The 25126-nt window shown below is 40.6% G+C and overlaps 1 protein-coding gene across 1 annotated transcript in view; it reads right to left on the reverse strand.

Moving 5' to 3' along the window:
• Window positions 1-16878, reverse strand: part of dmd (dystrophin) — a 320865-nt gene extending 303987 nt beyond the window's left edge. Inside the window, exon 1 of the mRNA XM_027291475.1 lies at window positions 16389-16878. Within this exon, the coding sequence (XP_027147276.1) occupies window positions 16389-16470 (82 nt within the window). The 5' untranslated portion in view covers window positions 16471-16878. The remainder of the gene's footprint in view (window positions 1-16388) is intronic.
• Between the last annotated feature and the right edge of the window lie 8248 nt (window positions 16879-25126).

The raw sequence follows: 25126 nt of genomic DNA on the forward strand, positions 1-25126 counted from the left end.
ATGCAACGTTTTGCCTGCTATGGTTACCTGACTTAGAAAGGATACTCTTGTTGATCTCAGTTATTAAAAGTCTGTTTCCAATTCCCTCTGTTCTGTGACTGCTAATGTTCCTGCGATCACCTCATCACAAAGTGTACTGTTCTTACACTTCAGGCTAAGATTGTGACTTTGCACAAGGAACTCACAATCAGTGTGCAGTACAGGTGACGAAAAAGGTTGATTGAATTTCTTAAAATCAATCAAAATAATCAAGCGCTCATCTAAAGGGTTGAAGGTCTACTGATGAATTTGAATATTCTGCATGAGGTTAATTAAACTCGTGTCAAATCACGTCGGCTGTGGAGGAATGGAAAAAGACGTGCATGTAATCTTTGCTGTGGTTTATGATCTCTGTGATCATAAACCATTCCACTATCATAAATTAAACAGCTGTGACAAATGTCAGAGTTTGCCGCAGTGTTTGAAAGAAACACACTTTTGTGAACTCAAACATTCAAAGAGCAGAGGTGCTATTTATACGGCATTATAAAACATTTATTTAATCCTCATGACCATTGTTTACTTCATCATCTAGTAACCAGACAAAGGTTTAACATTACTGTGAGATGCTGAATGTCGTAGAGCTTAAGAGGGGATCATGAGGAGCTGGTTTTGTGCACTAAACAGCAGAAAAATCATAGACACAATGAAAAATGCATCGTGCTGCTGTGCTTGTAATATTTCAGAGAAACAAGAAAATCACAAACAGGTGAGCAGAATCTTATTTGTGATCCTGTGTGGCTGATAAATTATACATCAAACTCTCTATTGACTCACAGTGAAGTGTGGCTTGTGTGCACTGCAGGTAGCCAGTGTCTGGTGTAATTGCGTTTGACATGTTTTTATTCTAACCTTTTATACTTATTATACTTTTTTTTACACTTTTCAGTTGGTGCTTGTGTCCTTTTGTTTGCAATTAGCAATTTCTTATAGCTACCATTTTTTGGTTTGTTTTTATTTGCTTCTGTTTTTATAAAATCAATACTTGTGTCGAGATTTTAACCCGTGCTACCTGGGGCACTAATGTCTCACCGCCCGCAAAAAACTATGTTCATGCTGGGTTCGCATTACGACGGTACTAGCCAGCAGAGTTCCACTGATAGCCAGAGGTGGTAAAAGTACACATTCCTTACTCAAGTAGAAGTACATACTTGTATACCTGTATACCTGTACTCAGCAAACATTAAAATCCTAAAAAAAAAAAACACACAAAAAACCCTATTGTTAAAAAACATGATCGTAGTGTGGCATCAAGTTAAAAAATATTTGAGAGAAACACCCACCCTCTCCATTTTCAGCCCTGTTTGGGGTAATTATTCCTTTCCTCCATGCAGGCAAAAGAGATGGGGGGTTTAAATCTTGGGCTACTAAAGGATTGGCAAAAATAGGAGACCTTTACAACTCACAAAAAGTGCTGATGTCATTTGGAGAAATAGCTGATAAATTTAATATACCCCGTAACCATTTTTTTAAATACCTACAGTTGAGAAATTTCATTAGAACACACCAAAACCAAACATTACGCAGCCCTGAAAAGTCCACAGTAGAAAAATTCATGAATATGGACTGTCTAGGGAGGGGTCTAATATCCAAAATGTATAAATGTCTAGTAGATGGAAGTACAGAAACATCAGCGGGGAGGCTGGGGGCATGGAGGGAAGATCTACAGGAAGACATCTCAATAGAAAAGTGGAGCGAGGCATGCACTCGAGCACAATCAAGAACTACTAACACACGCCTGAAAATACTACAGTACAACTGGTTGATGCGAACGTATATTACTCCAGAAAAACTTCACAAATATAATAGTGCTATACCGGATATTTGTATTAAATGTGAGAAGGAAAAGGGTACATTTTTCCACTATATCTGGCAGTGTACAAAAATACAAAAATTCTGGCAAGAAATAAAACAATGTATTCAAAATATTTTACAAATTCAAATACCTCTAGTTCCACATCTGTTTATATTTGGTATGTATCCAGATAATTCGAAGCTTAAAAAGCATCAACGAATATTTGTTGATTTGAGTGTGCTAATGGCAAAGAGAGTAATAGCCCTCTCTTGGAAAAACGTCAGTAGCCCAAGTGTGAAGAGGTGGTTGTCTGAACTGTCTTCAACTCTCCCTTTAGAGAAAATTACATATACAATAAGACACCAACAACATAATTTCCACCAGATCTGGGACCCCTTATCAAGGACTGATCTGTCTCATGTAATGGAAGAGCCTGGGGACATGTAAACAGTAGCACTTTGCAGTACTCAATATCACAGAACTATGTTTGTTTTAATATTACTTAATTTTTTTTCCCTGTATATTTTTATATAAGGAACTAGCTAACCTGATACCCAACCAAGAATCTGAAAACTTGTAAAGACCGGGGGTAGGGAGTTGACATGTTTGTTCGAGGCATGTATTTGTATTTCTCTGTATTTCTTTGTTATAATGTGAAAACAATAAAAAAGAATGTTGGCAAAAAAAGAAGTAGATACTTGTGTAAGAAAGGACAGAAAGTAAGAAAGTCAAAAGAAAGTCCTGATCCAACTTCTTCCTCAATATGCTACCTTCCCCCTCTCTGGTTTTCCATTTTCAACATCAAGAAGTACCCTTATAGATTATAAATGATATATAAATGATTTTAATAAGCCACTAAATCTACATTGAGTGTTATGTTGAAGTTTTCTTCATTAGTATGGAGCATGTTAACGGAAGCTAAGTGACTGCTGCTTTTAAAGACTTGGAAAGTGGCAACACACAGAGGGGCAGGCTGGGGAAAAGAGAAGAATATTTAGCCAGTGGGCTGTTTTTCACAGCGGTCTACATCTGGTGAGTCAGACTGCCTGCTAACCAGCTCAGAGACCCACAAAACATCCCACAGACTCCTACTGCCGCTCATATTTAGGAAACAACCTTCAAAAACACTAAATCTCTCCATCTGCTCCTTTCTGCCAGCTCCGTTGTGCACTGTCCTGCATCACCTTCTTTTTCCTCTTTATTCCTCCACCTTTCTACCCTGCTCCTGCATCCTGCACCATCTTCCTCAAGGCCTTCTGTTTCTCCAGCTCTACACCTCTGAACCCCTCCATCCATCCATCCATCCAGCTCTGGCAAAAACAGCTCTCGCTTTCTGCTCTTTCAACTTTCTTCACTCCATCCCTCATCTGAAATCCTCCTGATACTCGCTCTCCCAAACCTCTGACCTCTTTGCATTTTTTTTTTTTTTTTACACCTCCCTATTCCTCCATCTTTCCCTCCATCGTATCAGCCATTCAACCTCTCAACCTCTGTGGCCCTACCTGCCCTCCGGCCATCTGTCTCTATTTCTCTGAATTTTTCCTTTTTTCCCCCCTCATATGTCTTTTCTAAATCATCTCTCCCATTCCCTCTTTCCCTTCCACAACCTTGTGACACCATTTCAGGGAGCAAAAAATGAAAAGAACACTGCTGACAAAAGAGAGAGAGAGAGAGTGAATGAGAAGAGACGTGAGGAATTAAAGTGAGTCGAGAGGCAGAGGGTGTGTGTGTGACAGAGATGACAGTACGAGCAAAGAATGAAACAACAAAATAGAAATGAAAATCAAGAACAATGGAGAAGTCAGACAGCGACACAAGGGGAGAGAATACAGAGCAGAAAAAGGAGAGATGGTGAGAGGGAGAGCAAATAGTGGAGAGAGCAAAGGCCAGATTAAAAAGAGCTTGACTGAAACTGAATCACTGTAGATCTATAACCTGCTGAGCTGAGAAAACACATATAGAAACTGACACACACACATACACACACTTCCACTTAGGCATGCATGTACACTACACGATAACAGTGTTCAGCTGGCTGGAGAAGCTCATACACACACACACAGGAGTGTTTCCATGCAGTCTTGCACTTGATGCCACCTCTTTCACAGTCATATGACAGGCTCTGTCAGGCTTGAACACAGGACAGCTGCTTCACAGCAGGAACGAGGCGGCACAACCATTAAAATTAAAGCTGCTCTGCCCATTGTGCTTTAGATTGACAATGCATTGGATGGCAATGTGTATGTGAAAGGGCTCACAGATTGATCTCATCTCTTTTAGCCTCTTTCAACAGGTTGTTTTGGTTTTTACAGTCCAAAACTTCACCTTATCAGTCTTGTCTGTAGTCACAATAGAAAGCTCAACCATCTGTATACTACAGGACCAGCACCAAACTGCAGACAGAGTTAGACTAGCTGGTGAAAATAGTCTGTAGCAGTTAAAGAGCCTGATATATTTCTAAAGAGTTGGTGGAGACCAAATCACTACTAAAAGGAAAGGAAGTGTAGGTGCCAGCTCATAGTTGGTGATAATTGGGTGCATGCCTTTACGAGTTTATTATTTTTCACATACGGGGACATGCGTCACATGGTTTGGGGTGTTACGTCAGCAGTAGTAACATCAGCTGTTCTTCACCTGGCGGGTTTTTTGTATTTGAATGAACTGAGAGGGTGAGGGGGAAAGTCCCACTTTGCTGACCGCTTTGCTTTGTTTGCTTAATATTATCTAAAAGTCAACAAGATGCATGGACATATTGAACATCATGAAATGGCCCGTTGTTTGTGTTTGACTTGAAATAAATATAGCCTACAAATGCAATGCGTTTCTGGAACCGTAATTCATCGACCACCAGCGCGTCCGGCAGGTAAAAGTTTTTTTTTTTCCCTACTTAGCCTCTCTGCGACTATAGTTTTTTGATCGTTTGGATAGTCGCTCAATAGGAAGTGTTGAACTCAGATTCATCATGTGGACAAAACATGACTCCAAATGAATGCTGACATTTATCTGTATCTGACTGTTTTTTAAAAGGTGAAAATGTGTCGATAGTATTAGAAAAGAAATGTGAATCACTGTTCAATTTGTGGACAAGTTTCATTCACAATAAGGTCTAACAGTACTAAAGAAATCCCACCACAGAGTTTCAGTTTGCACTGTCAGAAATCAGCAGACAAAAACATTACATATTTAGCAGTAATGCTTCATTGCAGCTCCGTAACGTGACAGAGATAAAGAAGCAGCAGTTGGATGTGAAGTTAGATGCTAAAACACGTCTTGCTGGAAAAAAGCAGCACATGATTAAAATGTGAGGTGATCAAGGGACTATGACAGTCATGGATGAATGACAGAATACTCCATTACTGGTGACAGTCAGGTGTTACAGCTGAGGATTTTTTACTTAACTCATACCAATATTTTTATTTTTCTTGACTTTGGTAACACAGGCAGACTCTCTGTGTGACTCATTCTGTGAATTTTGTTTTCTACCTGAGAGAAAATTGTTGTTTACACGAATTCTCTTCTCAGATTTGCCACTTTAAGAACTAACTTTATATGAATGGTTCTTGTGAGAGGTCCAAAGTGTGGTTCCTGCTTCTCAAGCCTGCTATCTTCTGTTGTCTATCACCGTGAACTGCGTATCATTTGGTTTCTGACAGACAAAACAAGCAATCTGAAGGAAACACCTTGAGCTCGGAGATTTGTAATGTGTGTTCTGACATTTTATAGATTAGCTGACAATGAAATGCTCATACTTTGCAGCCCTAGTCAACTTTTTTTCCCTGGAACTGACAAATGAAGGGAAAGAGCATAGTCCAGGTCCACTACACATTTTCCTATGTGAATGCATCTGCACAAACGCTCACCCTTCCTTTCCAATGCAGAATTCATTAAGTAAGAGGAAGGCACACACAAGTAAAATATTCTGAGAGACGCCGAGGCGTGTTAAATTCTTAGAGAGAAATCACTGCGGGTTTTAAAAGGTAAGTGGTGAGGGATGCACTTGGAAAAGGAAGATGCAGCAGGAGTGCGGATGGAAGGTGGTATCGCTCTTTTAAATTAAACGTGTCCCTCTTTTCTGCGTCTTTCCCATCTCCCTCTATTTTATATCATTTATTCAACTTAGCTTGTTATTTCCATGCAGGGTTTACAGTCTGAAGTGAATAATCTGAAAGCGAGGTGGGTTACTTCAAGGATTTCTAGCTCCTGTTGACTGTCTGAGGTGGCTATTACCAAAATCTCTCATTACCATCTTGTGTATTTCATCATATTTTTAGTATCTTTTTTAGAAACACGACCACTGCTGTCTGTGAAGGCCTTAACTCACATAATGCATTCTATAGCCCATTACCCAGCATGCCACAGACAATGAGAGAAAGAGGTATGACGTGTAAGAAAAGGTTCCCGGCTCGAACCTTTATCCATTATGTTGCTTCTGCCTTTGTCATTCTGTTATTTAGATTATAGAGAAGGTCTCTTTTTATTCTTAACATGACTATTTTGATCATTTTTCATGTGTAGAACTGAGCGTCACACTGAGGTCTTCAAGGAGAGACTGTCCGACTGTTTCAAGCACTCTCAGTCCATTAGCCAGGGTTTGGTTAGACCTCGAACCAAGTCCTAACCCTCAGACAGATCCTTGTTTTTGAACTTTTCGGGGCATTTCCTGGCTTTTATTAGATTGTTTACAGCAGAGAGATGACAGGAAATGAGTGGAGAGAGAGAGAGAGATGGGGACTGACATGCAATAAAGGTCTTGAACCAGGAGAAGGTGCCTCAACCTTTAAGCCACCATGGCACTGCCCCTTAAATAGCCCTTTGATGGTTTGTCCCACAGCGAGGATCGACCCAAAATGTCCTCATTCCCAGGTCTGTAACTCAAAATAGTCCTCACAAAGATAGACGCACACAACACACACACATTCACACACAGAGTCTGGTAGTGATGGAGCAGAGGATCAAAGTGGAGCTGATCTTATTTCTCCATCATGTGGGTTTAATGCTGGTGGCCTTGTGGGTCTTTTATGCATGTGCACACACAGGACTTGATGCAACCTGCACAAATAAACTGTGTTTTTATGATTTATGTATGTTCAAGAGGCGACACCTGTCACCCTTTTCTGATCCTCCTCTGTGTGTTAACTAAAACTATTGATGAGGTGGAAATCCCAACTAATCCAAACCCAGGGGGGAGAGGTCCTGATCCCAGTGAGAGTGGATATCTATGGATTCAGATTCAGGACACGTGGCCCCCCGCTTTTGACAGCAAACAAATCTCACAATCTCAAGACATGGTGTCTTCTCGTGGCACCACACCAGCTGATAAACGGAGGCTTGGCGCTTCAATAAGGCATGATAATCTGTGCAAGAAGAAGAAATTCTTCGTGGTTGACTTCTGCCCGGCGTGACTCTTCCTCCAACCTGATTGATCGATCGCCCTGCTGCGAGCTGTTGGCCCACTTCCGTGAGAACGGGGTGGAACCTGATTGTGAAAAAACACACTTTTCCCTGACATGACCCAAAGGGCTTTTTGTATGCACAGACATGTGTCTGTGTGTGCATCTAATTGAGCAGGGAGGGGGGTTCCTCTGGGATCCTTCGGCTACCAGACTCATTACAACATCCACACACAGCCTCCTCCTCCACCTCTGCTCTGTAGTGACCCAGAAACTCCATATGGGTCAGAACATTCACTGAACCCTCCACTCCATCCTGACTGAAAGACAAAGTGTCTTCATATCCATGCTATTCCATCATTTATTTTACCACCCATCCTCTCCTTCGCTTAAGAAAACAACAGCTGCCCTTTCTTCTCCACCATCTTTGTTTTGTGTTTGTTTTCTCCCTTCCTCTCTCTCTGTTTATATCACCCAACCTGTCTCCCTCTCATACAGAGCCAGACTCAAATCTCCCAAGAACAGGCGGATCTGTTCCCACACATTCATCTTCATTGCCAGTAGCTCGCGCCGGTCTCTCTGAGGACAGCGGCAGAGCCAGCAGCTGCCTCTGCTGCCATCTTCTGTCCAGAAATGTCACTGCTGGATCATATGGAGCCAGTGACTCACAGCTGGGGGGTTGCTCTGAGCTTATCATGTAGGGGAGGATTGATGAGATCCTGTTCTATATTTATACCCTTCATACAGTACATGCCTCCACTGGAGTTGTTCAAGGGCAAATTGCAAAAGAAAAGTTGCACCAGTAAAAGCTAAATATGACAGTGTGTTGAAAATATTCATCATGTAATATTGACTATACAGAATAATATAAATGTACTTAGACGCTGGAACTGATTATTTTTTTTGCAGGAATCTGTGTCCCCTTTGTTTTTGTTTTTCAGAATTTGTTACAGCATTTGGTTATTTTTTTCATTCCTGGAAGGCCTGTTCCTATTACATCAAGCGTTCTACCCACTTTAATTTCCCGAATGGCGTTCCTCAGTCAGGCTTGAAAAATTAGTCGTAGCGTTATTTCATTTTCATCATTTCACTGAGCTGGATTCAACACGACAGGTACACCGTGCAGCCGGTGTTCTGTCAGCTCACGGCGCGCTGTGATGTTTGTTTAGTTGTTTGTTTGTTCACTTAGTTAACCGTCTTACTGGTTAGTTTGTTGTCTGAAGAGTGATAGTTAGCACCATGTGTCTTTAATTAATGATTTTTTTTAATGTCTTCATTGATTTATTTAGTCCTTGGTTGTTGAAGATAAGCAGGAGAGTAAAATACTATACTTTGCTGTGCTCTGTGCAGAATGACTGGTTTGTAAATGTAAAGTGAAGGCCGATATTAGCTGAAAATAAGAAGCTCTAAGTGGTATTGCAGTAAATCGTCCCCAGGCAGCATGGCTGTACTCAGATCAGTAACTCCTCCTGTGCTGCTGACAGGTGAGGTTAAGATTTAAAGACAGAGAGGCTGATCCTAAAACAGCACTGAGGGACAACTTAAATACCTGAGTATTAACTGATGGCCTTGTGGGTGTCTGTACAGTATATTTAGCTTTACTCAACAGTGTTTGTGGGAATTTGTGTGTCTGCCTTCGAGCTTTTTTACTGGCATGACTTCATGGGGGGGTTACTAACGAGAAAGAAAGAGACAACCGACCAAATAAACAAAGATTCGACATCTGAAGCTTTAAAATAGCCTGCTGTGGATGACTTGGGGGATGAACTGGAAAACAAGATGAAGGGAAAGAAAGAGTGATACAAATGAACGAGTGAAAGAGAAGAGGGGGGGGTCAGCTCTGATTTCCTGCCTCGGTGGGCAGAAGGCAGCACTCTCCTCTGGGCCACAGCAGAAGGAAACAGATCAAGAGGAATCAAAAGGAGAGGTGAGAGGAAGGGAAGTGAAGAAGTAAGGAGGAGGGAAGTCAAAAGAAGAGACGAGGTGAGGAGCACACAGGTGAAGTGAAGTGAGGTGACACAAAGAGAAGAGAAGAGTGAACTGAGGTCAAAAGAGATGGGGTGAAGAAAAGAAAGAAGGTGAGGAGCACAGGAGTGAACACAAAGAGACACAGAGAGAAGAGGAGGTGAAGGAAAGTGAAGTGGAGAGACCTGATACCATGACAAAACAGAGGTGAAGAAAAAAAGCGAGGTGAGGAGAATTTGAAACATGTTTTGTCAAAAGAAGAAATGTCAAGAGAAGTGATATCAAGTGAAGAGAGAAGAGAAAAGTACAGAAGGAGCAAGTGAAGGAACATGTGAAGAGAAGTGGTGTCAAGTTAGATGAAGCAACAAAGAAAAGTGAAGAGAAGTAAAGAAGAGTGATGAAGTCAAAAGAAGTGAAGAGAAGTCAAGAGAAGAAAAGTGAAGGAAAGAAAGAAAGAAAGAAAGAAAGAAAGAAAGAAAGAAAGAAAGAAAGAAAGAAAGAAAGTGAGGTTAAGAAAAGAGGTGGCAGGTAAAAAAGATTATGTGTGTGGATGGGAGCTTTCTATCCTGACCACAGGCCCTCTGAATAAGCCTGTTTTTTCCAGGCTGTGTCCACTGTTTTGCATAATTTACACCGGGGTCCTAAGGGCCCGGGTGTCCACAATAACACCTGAATCTACCTGCCTGTCTGCTCCAATCAGGATCACTCTCCAGAGGCCTGCGCCTTGGCAAGGAATGATGGGTAATAGCAAGGTGCATGTAGACCAACGATAACAAGGTGCAGAAACAAACACACACACACTCAAAGGTTAATAAATTCTACCATTTTAAAACCAATCTCCAAAAGAACACAGACCCAGCAGAAGCCTCACACACTCACAGTGTCTTAAGGAAGGATAAATCAAGTGGACAACACGTCAGCTGTGTGCTTTCATGTTGCCAGGAGGGTAAATCAGACAAAATGACCACTCATACTGAAACATGCAGAGCAGCTGTCTCTTTATATCTATTACGAATACACGCTATGATAAAAACAATATATCACCTGGAAAAATTTAAAGGCGAGTTCCTACAATGTCTGCAGAGCAGTTGTGTGTCCATATATGCAAACGCACTGAAGCAACATTACGTAGAAACAGACCTTTTTCACACAGCAGCCATTTTGACATGATAGTAGGTTTGTTTGTTTACGTTTATTAGGGACCATGTACAATTAAAACATAAATGTTGCCATTTCGTGCATTGTACCAGAGTCCCTGGCAGGACATAAAACATCAAAAAAACATATGAACATATACATATATACAATAGACAAGTCACTCATGACACACACAAACACACACAACATAAAAACATTCTGTCAGCACCATAAATCAGTGGTTACAGTTTGGACTGTTTTTTAGTGAACATTTCAGTTGTGACTTAAAGCTCCTGATGGAGAGACAGCTCTTTAAATTAACTGGTAGTGCATTCCACTGTGTTGCGGCCTTAAAAGAAAAAGAAGACTGCCCAAAAGTTGTGAGGTAAGGAGGTATATTACAGTCGTAAACAGATGCTATTCTTGAGGATCGGATGGAACTAGCAGGACGATGACCTGCAAACTCCAAAAGACGTGCTGGGGCCAGACCGTGTAGAATCCTATACACCAGACACAAGCTTGAAAACTCTCTAAAGTTTTCAAAGCTTAATAAATGGTGTTTCTGTAGAATATTACAGTGGTGGTAATGAAGTGGTTTTTTATCAAGAATTTTTATAGCTTGTTTATATAGCAGTGATTCTTAACCTTGTTGGAGGTACCGAACCCCACCAGTTTCATATGCTCATTCACCGAACCCTTCTTTAGTAAAAAATAAAATATGATTTTTTTTACTGGTGCACAAAATGAACCGTGCATTAACATCACCTTGTTCAAATAACAAAACCAACACAGTGCATGAACTCACAACAACTTACCTCAGTGTGACTTCTGCTGTTGCCTTTGAGAGACCAGTTCAGATATGCGTGGCTTCACCTTGGCAAGTACCAGTCTCATGTCATTTTCACAGCAAAGTCTGTTCCTTTTCTTAGTTTTTATGTCCAGCATCCTCAAAAAAACGATTGCTCACAAAGATATGTTGTAACAAATGGTATAAAAAATTCCAGGCCGGAGGCTCCACCGAACCCCTGAGACCGACTCACCGAACCCTTAGGGTTCCATCAAACCCTAGGGGTTCGGTCTAATGGTAGATTCATTGGCCTGCCCCCAACAGGTGATGCAATATGAAATATGTGCCGTGCATAAATGTTTTGGCTACATCCATAGGAAGCAACGATCTTATATGTCTAAAATTAGCCAGGTTATATTTAATTGTTTTGTAATTTTTTTAATGTGCTTTTTGAAGTTGAGGTTAGAATCCAGTGTAACACCAAGATATTTTCATTCGGTAACTATATCTATGGATTAGGTAAACACAGGTGTTTCCAATGACACTAATTAAGTTGCTGCTGTGGCTGGCTCTGCCTTAATTAGCATCACTGCTAACACTTGTGTTTACCTACTAACTCGTGTCAAACTGGCTGCTGTGAATAACTTTTACTCGAGTATTTGTATCTGATTACGTTACTTATGATCAAAAACTAGCGAGTGGACAACTTTGCAAACTTTCCAAACATCAACAAGGTCAACAACACAAGACATAGCAGACAGCTAATGTTACTTACTAGTCCGACAGCAGTCAGCACAGCTCGCATAGTTTCCTTCGGTCTTTACGGTTGCCATTCATTGAGTCCATTGAGTTGGACCCGGTAACATTGACTGCTTGCCTAGTTCCAGTTCTGGTACCACACCGGCTCCACTCCCTGTCAGCATTTCCCCATGTCCCGGGCCTGAAAACATCTTCTTCTTCCCAGTGGTACGAACACAAACACTCCCCCGGTGCTCCGAGCACTTTGCGCTAGCATTACCTAACAGGCTGTAACAGCAGCTACAGTTTAGTTTACTGTTCATCAGGAAACTCTGTAAATCACAGAGAGTTAATGTGCTGCTGCCAGAGGACATCAGAGGGAAACCCAGAAAATATTATATTCATAAAGTATGATCCAGTTTGACTAAAATCACTGACTTGTGTGTGTGACTTAGTGCTGTAAAGTGTTACGTACTTCTCGCGGGTGATCGTAGCCAGAATGTTAAGTTCAAGAACAGACGTACGAATGAGCGAGACTCCGTTCACCCAATTACACGTCAATGTAGCATCAATATTCTATGAAATGCACTATTTTACGCCATAAAAGTTACATAACGTTGCTTTAACTGCTGAATTATTCACAATATGTCAAATACAACAACTTCACAGATACTTGTATTATTTTTAAATATATTCCCAGCATGTTTTCTTTTGCATTCTGCTTATTCGTGGAGAAAACAGTTGTTTGCCTTGTAAATAACAGGTGCAGAGGAGAGTGATGTCATGCAACAGGAGGTTGTGACCTTCACACTTCAGCACTTTTCAGTGAATTTGAGTGTGAGAACCTTAAAGATTTATGTTTCAGCCTTGTGAGCTGCGGGAATCTACATGAACACGTTTACTGCCAATGTTGGAACAGTTTATTCCACAATTATATTTCCGTCTGTGACGTTTCATCTGGGCTTTTATTCGCTGGGCTGAAGTGGGTGGGGCTAAATTGGAAAAGGTGATGTAACTGTTCTCTGCACCAATCACGATTTAACAACATTTCAATTAATCATTAAAATGATCAAAATTAGACCCACACAGTCCTGGTAAAGCAAATAAACTTCAAATAAATCATATATTTGTGATCATTAATATGTAATGTTTAATATGCAATGTTTGAAATTTGCTTTGGGTTTTTATTATGAGAAATGCATTTTAGCAGCGGTCTCTTAATTTCAGGCATATTTTATCATGCTACTGAATTGATTAATCATTCAATAATATATCAAGCAAACATATCTCAACATTTGCTAGTTCCGGCCTGTGAAATGTGAGGATTTGGTGTTTTTCTTTGTCTTATGTGATAAGTTGAAAATATCTGAGCTTTGACCTGTTTGTAAGACATAACCATGGATTTTAAACAGCCATTGTTTAACTATTCTCTCACATTTTAATAATTGTTTTGTCAAGAATCAAAGCAAATTAGTTTATGATTAAAATAACAGTTTGTTGCCGCCCTCATGTGCTCAAAGATTCATCTTGTTCAGCGCTCCATTAGAGTGGAACATTTGTGTTTGACTGAAATCCCCAAATAATTGACAGATTAATAAATGATGAAACTGAATTATAACTGAAAATGATCGGTTATTACTGACATACTTACTAAAGTGTAGAAATTGAACTAATTTGACCTATAATTATGTTCTACTTTCTAGGAAACTTCCTTTAACATTCTTAGGAATTGTAAAAAATAAAGTTTTTCATTGATGTGGGTTCAATTTGGATCTTAAGCTACAAATACATTACACCACACATACAGTATGTTAAATATCTGGAGTGGGGCCTATACAGGACAGAGACAGACAGCTGGATTTAGCTCGTGACAGACACTCCAGTCATACAGTGAAGAACTACTTGGGTGGTAGACTATGACACAGGGAGGGAGATGAGTGGAGGAATATAAAAAGAGCCAGAAAGTCAAAATTAAAGTTTGACTAACAACAGAGCGGGCAGCAAATAGCGGGCAGGATGTTTTCAGAGAAACAGTAGAAGTGAGAGACATAAATAGACTGGAAAACAGAGAGAGATGTGTGTGTGGAAAAAATACAAGCGATGGAAGAGGAAAGAGGGAAGTTGGAAAAGTGAGCGAAAGAGAAGGTGGGGGCATGGCAACCTCCCAAAGTAGGCTATCTGACACCGCACACCAGTCGTCCATCGAGCCAGCTGACCGCTATTTCCAGCATGAGATGACCCACCAGCTGTACTGTGGGGGGGTGGGCGAGAGACATACAGAGACAAGAGAAAGTGAGAGAGAGAGACAGAGGTGGGGGGGACTTTATTTATTCAATGAAGATTTATTTAAGCAGGCAGGCCAGTCAAGGATATGAGTGATTTAGACAGGCAGACAGACCAGAGGAAATCCACGTCCTGAGGAAGCAGAAGGGGGACGTTACCTGTCCCAGTCTGTGTTTGTCTATTTGACCCTCCTGTCCATCTGTCTGTCTCAGTCGGTCTGTTTGACTCCCGGTGGATCATTCCAGGTCATCCAGTATTTACAAGCGCTATAAGAGGAAATCAAACCTCTGCGGCCTCTAACTCATCCCAGCATGCTGTGAGGGGTTCAGTGTCATGGTCACACATCACACACAAACAAACAACGCTTACACCCAGAACATTTTTAGTCCTGGGTTTGGATAAGTGGCAACTTAGCCTCGGGGATATTTAGTCTCCATTTAGATCTACAAATCGTTGTTGATTTTACATGCATCAAAGTGAGGCCTCACTTCAGAGTGTTGGTCCAAGGGCTCAGTGTAGTTCAGGGGGTTGAAAGGACAGTAAAGGGGACATCTGATGTGAAATAAATATACGTGATATGGCACTGAGGGAACACAAGACATAAATAGACTTAGAAAATAAGATCATCATGTCACAGGGAGTGGTAGCCTCTAAATCAGTCCACAATGGTTTATACTGCATGCCTTCATGGAAGTGGTGCCTTCGGTGATGGATTTAAAGCCAACAGCAAAAATACATTTGCTCATGTATTTCCTTTCATCTGATGCTACTAGAGACTTCTGCTTTGCTACATTTAAGAGGGAAATCTTGTAGTTTTTACACCACGATATTTTATCTGCCAGCTTTAGTGACATTTCGGGTGAAGATTATTATAAGCTTATAAATCTTATAAAATAAAATTCATTGTTGAAGCTCAAACAAACGGTTCTCATCCTTTTTACACAGAAATAGTGACTGGAATCAGATGTTTATGAGATGTTAGCAGTTCCACCAAAGACACATTTCCCCCTGTATTTACAGTAAAATGCATCCATCCATTTTATGTAACCGCTTATCCTCATCAGGGTTGTGGACGCTGGAGCCTATCGCACGGCATTAGATGAGAGTCCCAATCTAATCATGTGAGATGTAATAATATAACAGCCACGGGGGACATTATACTGCAGGACTAATACTTTTACCTTTTTAAACTTTAACTGCATTTGGCTGAGACAACACATTTTATCATTTGAGTTGTAGAGTTCCAAAGTGGCTGTTTACCATAGAGTGCCTCTCACAAGGAGACACTATTAAATTGCATTATGGGAAACGTAGGATCCAGTGCTTTGCTTTGGCACAGTCAGGGTATCTCAGCCTCTGCTGCTTCAGTTTAGACCAATCTTTTTATTTCTTATTTATAACAATTCATGGAAGTGTGATAGAAAATAAATCAGTGTAGATTAGTCGTAAGATTAAGTCTTAGATTAAGACCTAACAAGTTTAATCTGATAAGGAACACTTCTTGAAATCCTAAAAGATCTTTTGTCCAAACAGATAAACGGATAAAATTCAGCTTTTTGTCTTAATTGCTCATATCTGACATCTTGTGTATCTACAGTAAAACTACAGGCACACGTCAACTGTGTCCACGGGCAACAAGTCAAGACAAAAGTCTGGACAAGGTCACAGGCATCATCTGTTTTTAGATTCGATAAAGCCCTGGAGGTGTCAACATCCTCTTTGCATGAGGATGAAAGAGTGTTCATGGGAACTGTAGTTCACATTTTCACATACACCAGCAGTGACAACATGCTATAGAAACTATACAGAAACAGAGACACATCCGCACACATCAGCCCAGCACATTCAAAAAAAAAAAATACTGAATGAAGACAAAACAATGTGGAATAACAGGTACACAGAGACACTTCATTATAACTACACCAGCTCCTCCATCACATCCACACCAACCAACATCAGCCTGGATGGAGCTTTTAGAAGCTGTTGTGCTTCAAAAGATGAAGTCAGATGAGAAGATGTATCACATTATTCATATTTTAGAGCTTTCACTTGCTTCTCGCAGCTGTGACAGTCTACAGAGAAAGTTTGTGACTGTGTCTGAGCTGTCAGTGGTGTTGAGCATCCTTGGCAGTGGACAGAGAGGTGTTTAATATTAAACACACAAGCATATGGTCTGTCTGGATACACAGCAACCCACACATTCCTGGCTTCACGCCCCTCAAACACACACTTGTTAAGCTTTGATCTACCTTACCTGATCGACACTTGATGATCTCTCCAAACTCGTCCTCCACCGGCTCGTCGCAGTAGTCCTCGGGGCGCACACCCTCCGCCATCGATAACAGGGCACCAAGTGTAAAAAAGTTAGGCTGTATGTGCGGGGTGAGGGTGTCTAACAGGTTAAATCCACCAGGAGGAGGGGAACACACCCAAAATACAAATCCAGAACTATCAGCCAAAGGTAGAGCGCAATGTGTGGACACACAGGATCCGAACTCCGGTGAAGACAGGGAGGACTAGGGCAGGAGGAGGAGGAGGACTGGCCGGTCTGTCAGACAGGGGCAGACGGAGCTGAGCAGGTGTGCAAGAGGGTGGGGGTGCTGGGTGCCGGAGCATTCCCACCTCTAAATAGTAGGATGTTAGGAGGTGGCTCTCCGCGGCGGGGCCCCGTCCCGTTTGGCGGACGCCATGCGTAAAACCTGACACCCAGCTGGCGCATTAGTGGACGCTTATTTCCGCACTGGAGCGATGATGTAGTTGTGTATGTATCAAGGTGAGTCAACCATGAAGTCAACTTTGACCCCCCACAGTGGGTGGTGGTCACGTGACAAGCCACAACCAATGTTGGACTGTTTCAGTTGGAGCGTCATGATTTCCCCCCCTTTGCGATAACCTCGATCTGATCAACCCAAATGAGTTTAGTGGGTTACTGCTCACTTTGATGTTCATGGATTTGGGTCAGAGAGTTTAGATGGATGAACTTCATTCTAAAATAGAAAAAAAAGCCCTGATATTCATGAGCCATAACCAGTTAAACATCTTATTTGATGTGCAGCAGGCTCCAAATGAGAGAAAATTTGAGAACTCAAATGTAAAATCACACACGTCTCTGCTGTTCCTCTCCGTGGGAAAGCTCACAACTCATAATGGTTAGATAGCAGCATCGTTTTACTCACTAATATTAGATCTGTTGATAAACTGATAGCCCCTAGCCACTTTGGATTTCCCGGCTATTCAGACTGCAGGACTTGATTTACTGTAAATGGCTCCATTACGCACGACGCGCTACGCATTTATAAGGCTGAGAGTTACTATTATTAGACATGATGGTATGATGGATCCAGGCGCAGCTCTGGGCCACAGTCTACAGGCTACTCTCAAGTACAGAAAGCCCGCGGGGGGTGGGGGTGGAGGTGGAGCGGGTTGTAAGTGAATGAGCTGTTCCAAAAACAGAATCATCGGCACTGACTGGCATCTCAGGCAGCCTGCTGCTGTCTGGACAGGGAGAGAGGTGGTGTGTGTGTGTGTGTGTGTGTGTGTGTGTGTGTGTGTGTGTGTGTGTGTGTGTGTGTGTGTGCATTATTGCTGTGTTTGGCTTCTTCCATTTGACTGGGTGAAGTCTCCCTAAAATCCACCAGAGTTTGAATCTGCCTTGTTTCGTGCTGTGTGGAGGAAATGATCTACGAAGCTCAGTTGAATCAGTGAATCTGGGTCACCTGGTTCTGCTGGATCAGCGAGCTATCCACAGGTCTCTTGAGGATCTTGGGTCCCCCGTGTTCATAGAGCCGTATGGATTTGGTCGTGCAGGATGGATCTGTGGATCTGACTCTGAATCCAGATCTGTGATACTGATTCTGAGTCTGCTCTGCAGGAAGTTCCAATGATCCACTGTGTCAGCAGCAACAACTGCTTATTGTCTACGATAATAGTGAGATTACTATGTGTGCACTATGTTGTAATGAGATTGTACATCTCAAAAGAGGAGCAGTGGTGTTAGGCAGGTGTAGGATGGAAAGGACCCGGATTAATGGAGACCACAGACTTGTTATGCAGCCTCCAAAGGATGTTGGAACCCTGCCCTGCACTTTTCACAGGAAATCATGTATGAGATAATGGATAATAATGGAGAATGGACAGTGAAGTTAATAGGTGTAATTCATCCATCCATTGTGTGTAACCTCTTATCCTCATCAGGGTCACGGTGGGGCAGGAGCCTATAGCTGACTTTAGGTGAGACGTGGGGTACACCCTGGACAAGTGACCAGCTTATCGCAGAGCACATATAGTTATAATCAGTTATATCATATAATACAGGGGTGTCCATATGGGGTGCCGTTTGTAAAGTGTCTCACTCTGAAAATAACAGCAATATTTTGTCACATTTAGCTAAAAAACAATGTTTGAAAAACTGGTTTGAATTTTTGAGAGTCACTTTTTTGCACATTTAGAACAATATTTGTGAACTTAGAGATATTTTAAATATTTAAATCCAAATGTTAAATTATCACGATAATCCATGTCCAAGAGTCCATTTCCCCGGATAAGATGGGTTTTATTCGTTATTTGCCACTATAAACACGCTCTGACCTCCTCAAGCCTTTATTTTGGCACTTCCGGTTACCGGCATTTGAATTTGCATTTTAGCAAAATATTTAGTTTCACCCGAAACATTTAGCTTCAACATTTAGATTTATATTTATATTTAACATTTAGATATATATTTAACATTTAGCTTCAACATTTAGATTTATATTTATATTTAACATTTAGATTTATATTTAACATTTAGATTTAGATTTAGATTTAGCATTTAGATTTTACATTTAACATTTGGATTTAAATATTTAAAATATCTCTAAGTTCACAAATATTGTTCTAAATGTGCAAAAAAGTGACTCTCAAAAATTCAAACCAGTTTTTTAAACATTGTTTTTAGCTAAATGTGACAAAATGTTGCTGTTATTTTCAGAGCGAGACGTTTTACAAACGGCACCCCATATGTCCAAACTTCTTTTAAAGAGGTCAGATTTGACACTGTGAAGATGCCCGCGGGCCAATACTGACATTTTAAAAATAAAAAAAATGAACAATAACAGTTACAAATAAATGCACTGTTCTGTAACAATTTTATTTTCATTATCACAATTTAACAATGCACATTCAGATGCTTCGTTATGTCAACCAAAAAAAGCCAGATCTTCCAGCCATACAGTATCTGACAATCCTAGAAGGCCATAAATAATAAATGATTTAGATAGGGCAATTCCCTTTGTTGTGTTTTTTGCAGTGCTGACACAGGAATAAAACCTCCGACTGTCATCGTTTCTCTTTATATTTTTTTGTTTAGTCAAAATAGGACATGGAAGTCAGTGATTTCTGAGGGATTGTGTGTCTGTGTGTGTTATTTTTTCAATCGTCCCAAGATTTCATCCCTGTGTTAACATGATTGACGCTGAAGTGGAGAACAAACCATCTGGGTAATTAGACTGTCTGTGTTCAGTTAGTTGTAGTTAGTCTGTAATGAAGCATATTACTAAATGACCTGGGTTGAGCCAGAGCAACAAAAGGCTGCTATCAGTAACACAGAAGCACGATGACTGGAATACACTGAGAGCAGCATGGTAAGTTCACTTCATCTGGAAGTGAAAAACAGAAGCAAGGTTTGATTTGAATTACACTCTGTCTTATCGATCACCTTATTGATTCATTTTATGACTGCAATAAATCTATTGATACCGTCATGTTATTTTACTGGGAAAGCTGTCTTTACCACAAGCTCAATGTCGAATGATTGCGTATAATATTTGTTTTTTCCTCAGACAGCTGTTGGAAGTTCATTCCAAATTAAAAGGTTTGTATGGCAGCAAGGCTAAGCATTGAAAATATATTTTTCTGCTGACCCTGCCCACAGCTGTGCATAAGCTCTACTTCTCTACTGTAGCTAGAAGTAACTCATACAACCCCATTTCAAAATACCACAACTAAACTTTTGAAGGTTCCAGAGCACCTGGAGAAAAAACCCCAAAACTTGATGTTATTTTACTCCACCTCCTCCTTTTTCTTCTTATTTGGTTTCCTCAACCCCAGAAAGTGACAGGCTCTCTTCCAGACAGAAGGTGGTTCTGCTGTCCTCTGTGCAAGATTTCCTTCAGCCTCTTTCTGGGATTCAAGGGCCGGTGCAGGACTGATGGTCCCCTGCTGCTCACACTGCTTATCCTCAGTGACTTTTCATATCATTGATCTCTCTGGTTTAAGTTTCAAAATGTTACATCTGTAACCAACCTACAATCAGCGTCCTGGTGTACAAAAGGTAAACCCCAGCAGGATAGGAAGGAGGTGTGAATAGGTTACTCTTTAAATAAGTATTTTAATTTTTTTCTGACCCTAATATACAGGAAAGTATTGAAATGAAAATCTTCCTCTCTGCCACAAATTGGGTTGAAATATTTTTAATGAAGTCACATGTTTTACATGTGATGGGTATAAATGAATAAATATGTTTCCCCTTTTCTCCAACAAGAATATAATTATTTGGGATTTGGGAGCCATAATCATGGATACAAGTTCTGTCAACAGCCGCCGTAAAACACTTTTAGAGTTGGGGCCTCTGACATAAATCATGTTTACAAGCAGTTACCTTTAAAGAGGTCACTGGTATCTCCAAGACCCCCCAAAATAAAGTTTCCGACATCTCTGGTTTGAATATTAACTTTGAATAGTAGTGGTAAAATTCAGTATTAATAAAGCATGGACGTGTGTTCGGTATGTAGACACACACTGGGTGTACCAATGTCCTCTAGTTTGAAGGTAGAGGTAAACATGATGAACATTACTCCTGCTGAACATCAGCACATTAGCATTAAGAGCATGTTGTCGTGCACAATTTGCATTTTTTTATTGCTCATGCATAAAGATTTCATTCACTCAATCACTTTATGTCTCAATGTATTTATGTATTTATGTATATATGTATGCCTGACGCCAGCACCAAACATTTCTTGTCAAATACATACATACACTGTAATCTTCAGCGATAGCTATTGGGCAGAATATGAGTGGGAAACATAGCTATTATAACAGATTATTGATAGAGGTCATTCTTAGGGTTGATTAGTCTTGCTGTATCCCAAAGCCATACGCCATATGAACTGTATGTAGTATGTACTATATACTAAGTCTTACAATTGATATCTATGTAATCAACACACCTCAACTGACAGCGTATGTATTCATTGAACATTTTTATGATGAATGTAGAGACAAAGATGCATGCTAAATTTTCAAAAGTCAAATGAACATAAGAAGTTACATTCCAGTCAAGTTCTGATTGGTTTTTTTTGTTTTTTAAATGTGCCATTGCTGTAAAACTGTGACTTTTAAATGTCATCGCTGATTCACAGAGAGAAAGCAAAATGTCGTTCTGCCTTTTTTCCGCAGCTGTCTCCTAACCTTTTGCAACTTATTTAAGTGCGTTACAGCTGTGGGAGCCTCCGTGTTCTTGTCTGTATACTGACATTTTGTTCATTTTTCTAGGGTGAACACACACATTATAGTGAAAACCTGCTGAGAATCAGTGTGTATATGGATTTGGGACACACTCGATTAGTGGTTCTAGGTAGTCATGGCAGAATGTGGACAGCAGGGGGAAGTACAGCCACAGGTTAGGGAGAACAGTATGAACACGTACTGTAAACTAGGGCAGGGAGTCTTGGAAAGATGTTCTCTGAAGATCTCCCCCTCAGGCCTGAGTAAACAACATAGGAGCTGCAGATGATTCTTAAAAACTTAACAGAGCATGAGAGGTAGAGATGATCCGGTGTGGTTTTACATGTACAGATCACTCAGACACCTCCTGATTGTGTGTATCTGTTGGAGGTGAAACAATGCAGATGTTAAGTGTGGCAGATGTTAGGTGTTGTGATGAGAGCTAATTCAGACTGACAAGGCGTGCCGCTCCTCATCCGACCTTCGACTCTCCTGGAGGTTTTTTTGGCAGCAGTAGAGGCGGCAAAGGAATCATTTCACTGCCGGAGCCAGTTTTTCCTACTTTATCATCTCTGCTATAAAATTATCTCTTACTCCACTCAATAATTGTGCTGTATCTGCTTTTTCTTTGAATGAGCAATGAGGGTAGGTGGAAAAGTCACCGCTTTTTACTTTTCACAGGCAGTTTGATTGTGATTCTTAAGCCAATTAGCAGTCAAGAAAAGCCACAACGGTTTCGAAATCTCATTGCCAGGTGAGAAGAGCAATGTCCCACTCTGAGTTCTGGAAAAAAAAAAAAGAAAAGGCTTCTGCTCGAGGGAACTGCCGCATTAAAAACCAACTGTTATATAACTTTATGAGATCTTCTCTCTTGCAGAGATATTGATGTCCCCTGCAGTGAAGTTTGCCTGTCACAACAGCAATTATAAAGCACTAAACACATCTCACGCTCTTTTTGTCATTCACAGTTCTCAGCCAGAACTGAAAGGCCTCTGCGGGGATAAATGTTGAAATGATCTGGACGCAATAACTGTTGTTTTGGTCAAGTGTTTGCTCTGACTCCACAGAGTCTTACCTTATGTTGGTAATTGGCAACTACAACTCCTAATTGGCAGCAGGGGTGTTTACTAAGAGACGGCCTTGAGAGCAGACTAGTCAAAAACTGGCAATAGATATGATATGTAATGTGTTCATTCAGATAATGAGGGGAAAGCAGTCTTCCTCCTGGAGGAATCTGGCTTCGTTGCAATTAGCCCTTGATATATTGATAGAATGAATGATGCCTTTATTTTGTTAATTTAGAACATTCAGTAAGTACCACTGAGAAGACTGAGAGATCTGTTTTATAAGAGAGACCTCAGAACAAATGTAGAAATAAGAATTGCTGTTTTTGTTACCTTAGAATGAATCTTTTATATCTACTGAGGGAAGCGGGTCCTCTTACACAGAGTCCGCCATGTTGAACTGCCATGTTTCTACAGTAGCCCGGAATGGACAAGATACTTTCATGTTTTTTGAAGCCGCTGTAGGTTTTCCTACAGCCTTGGAAGAGGGTGTGGCAAGGGTTATTCAGCTGGTTGCAATCTCCTACACACTGGACCTTTAACACTAAAAATGTGATTATAACTTTTATACATACACTAGGATTGAAATGATTGTTATTGCTGTTATGTGGATGTCCTTCTTCTTCTCTTCAATTATGCATATTTTAACAGATAAAACAGAATTCAGACAAAAAAATGTGACCTCAAATCTTTAAAACCAGGACAGGGAACCTTGTTGCTTGACAAAGGAGAATCCTGTTGTAACCATTCCATTCTGAATTTGTTTTTCAGTGCAGAAAAGCATATGTGACCCGAGATCAGTATTAACCCACAGTGGTGCAATCGAGCTGTAATATGCTTTGGCATCTGTTTTTTTTTTTTTTTTTCATAACCATCTGCAGTGGGTGGTTAGCAGGGACGTCACTAGGTTTAAGAAACTGGGGTGGCTTAGCCCATAGAGGAGAAAAGTTATTGCGCGAGAGCACCAATTTGTCAATCAATTGATTAATCTAAGACGATGACGCCTCCATACACCTTCAGCTGCTTTACCAGCTAAAAATACAAATAAAAGCCCGCGGTTTCGGGCCGGCCCACGCATCACTAGTGTGGAGTCGAATCTTGGGAGTTCGCCCCGGAGAAACTACTTCGGCCCTGGAGAAGACGGATGTCCATCCTTCACCCATGCGTTCGCGCTCTGCTCTTGCCGCTGTGAGGTTCGGCTCTGTGTACTTCAGAGGTAAACACGCAAGCGGCAGTGAGCAGGGTCGCATGGAAAACATGGACTGGAATTTCAGTGATGTGGGCGTTCTCTATATGAAAAAGTGGAATGGATTGTATAATGACGCACTGAAGGGGCTCTCTCTACCGTACCCGATGAAATGAGATTTATGATCATATTTAAGTGAATAATGACAGTTTATATGATTATTGGTTTAAACTCATATTCTGGCTGAAGCCCCCCTAAAATAGGCCTAGTGACGCCACTGGTGGTTAGATTGACCAGGTTTAAACTCATCAGTTCATAGTATGTTCAGCTTTTTAGAAGACCTTTGCTAATGCAACACTCCTGTTAATTCCTGCTTGTTAGAGGCATTACCATGCACTTGACACTGAAACATAAACCCGATTCTATTTAAGTGCATCTGCACAGAATATGATGCCAATTTTTTTTGTTTGTTTGTTTTGCAAACCCTTCATATAAAATAATATCTTTGTAAAGAGGATGTCAGGATGAGTGCTTTTATGCTCAGTTTGTTTTTCTCCGTAGTAAGGTGTATGCTACTAGGGACTGTTCCAGTTCAGTGGAACTTTTAAAGGTGACTTACTCAACTCAGTTTAAGAAGAGCACAATTCAACACTCATTATGATGCCTGGCGTTCAGTTAGGATTTAAACACGTGGTAAATGGTATCCAGTGGTTTAAGGGTAGTGGTAGCAGCATGAGCATATAGAATATGTTCATAATCCAGTGTGAATTGTGTGGTGATTTTTCTCTCTTTAAAAGAGAAACAAGCTGCGTTCTGATGTAAGAATACAATTAGATTTTTTAAAATTTTGGTTGAGGTGATCAGCTATTTATAGATTTGACTGTGTCAGTTCAATTCCCATTGTTGTGAAGTGCAAATATTTTGCCTTTGTAGTTTAAAAAAAACAACTTTAAATGATTGAATCGAGGTCGTCAAACAGATTGTAACCTGGAACAGTCAAGTTTGCAGCGTAGCCGATGGCATACAAGATGGTATCATTGGCATAGAAATGGACATTGACTAAGTAGAATATCTTGGCCTAGATATATTTTTTGGTTAGTCCGCTGGGTGCACTTATTTCGTCTTATCTTTATTTTATATACAAGTTTAACTCAGCATAGTTGTAGTTTATATTCAAAATAACTCTATAAGATTACACTGGAAGTCAAATAGGGTAAAGTTTATGAAAGAAAGAAGACGTGACAATAAAATGAGACA

The sequence above is a fragment of the Larimichthys crocea genome, chromosome XIX, assembly GCF_000972845.2.
Source record: "Larimichthys crocea isolate SSNF chromosome XIX, L_crocea_2.0, whole genome shotgun sequence".
Classification (NCBI taxonomy): Eukaryota; Metazoa; Chordata; class Actinopteri; family Sciaenidae; genus Larimichthys; species Larimichthys crocea.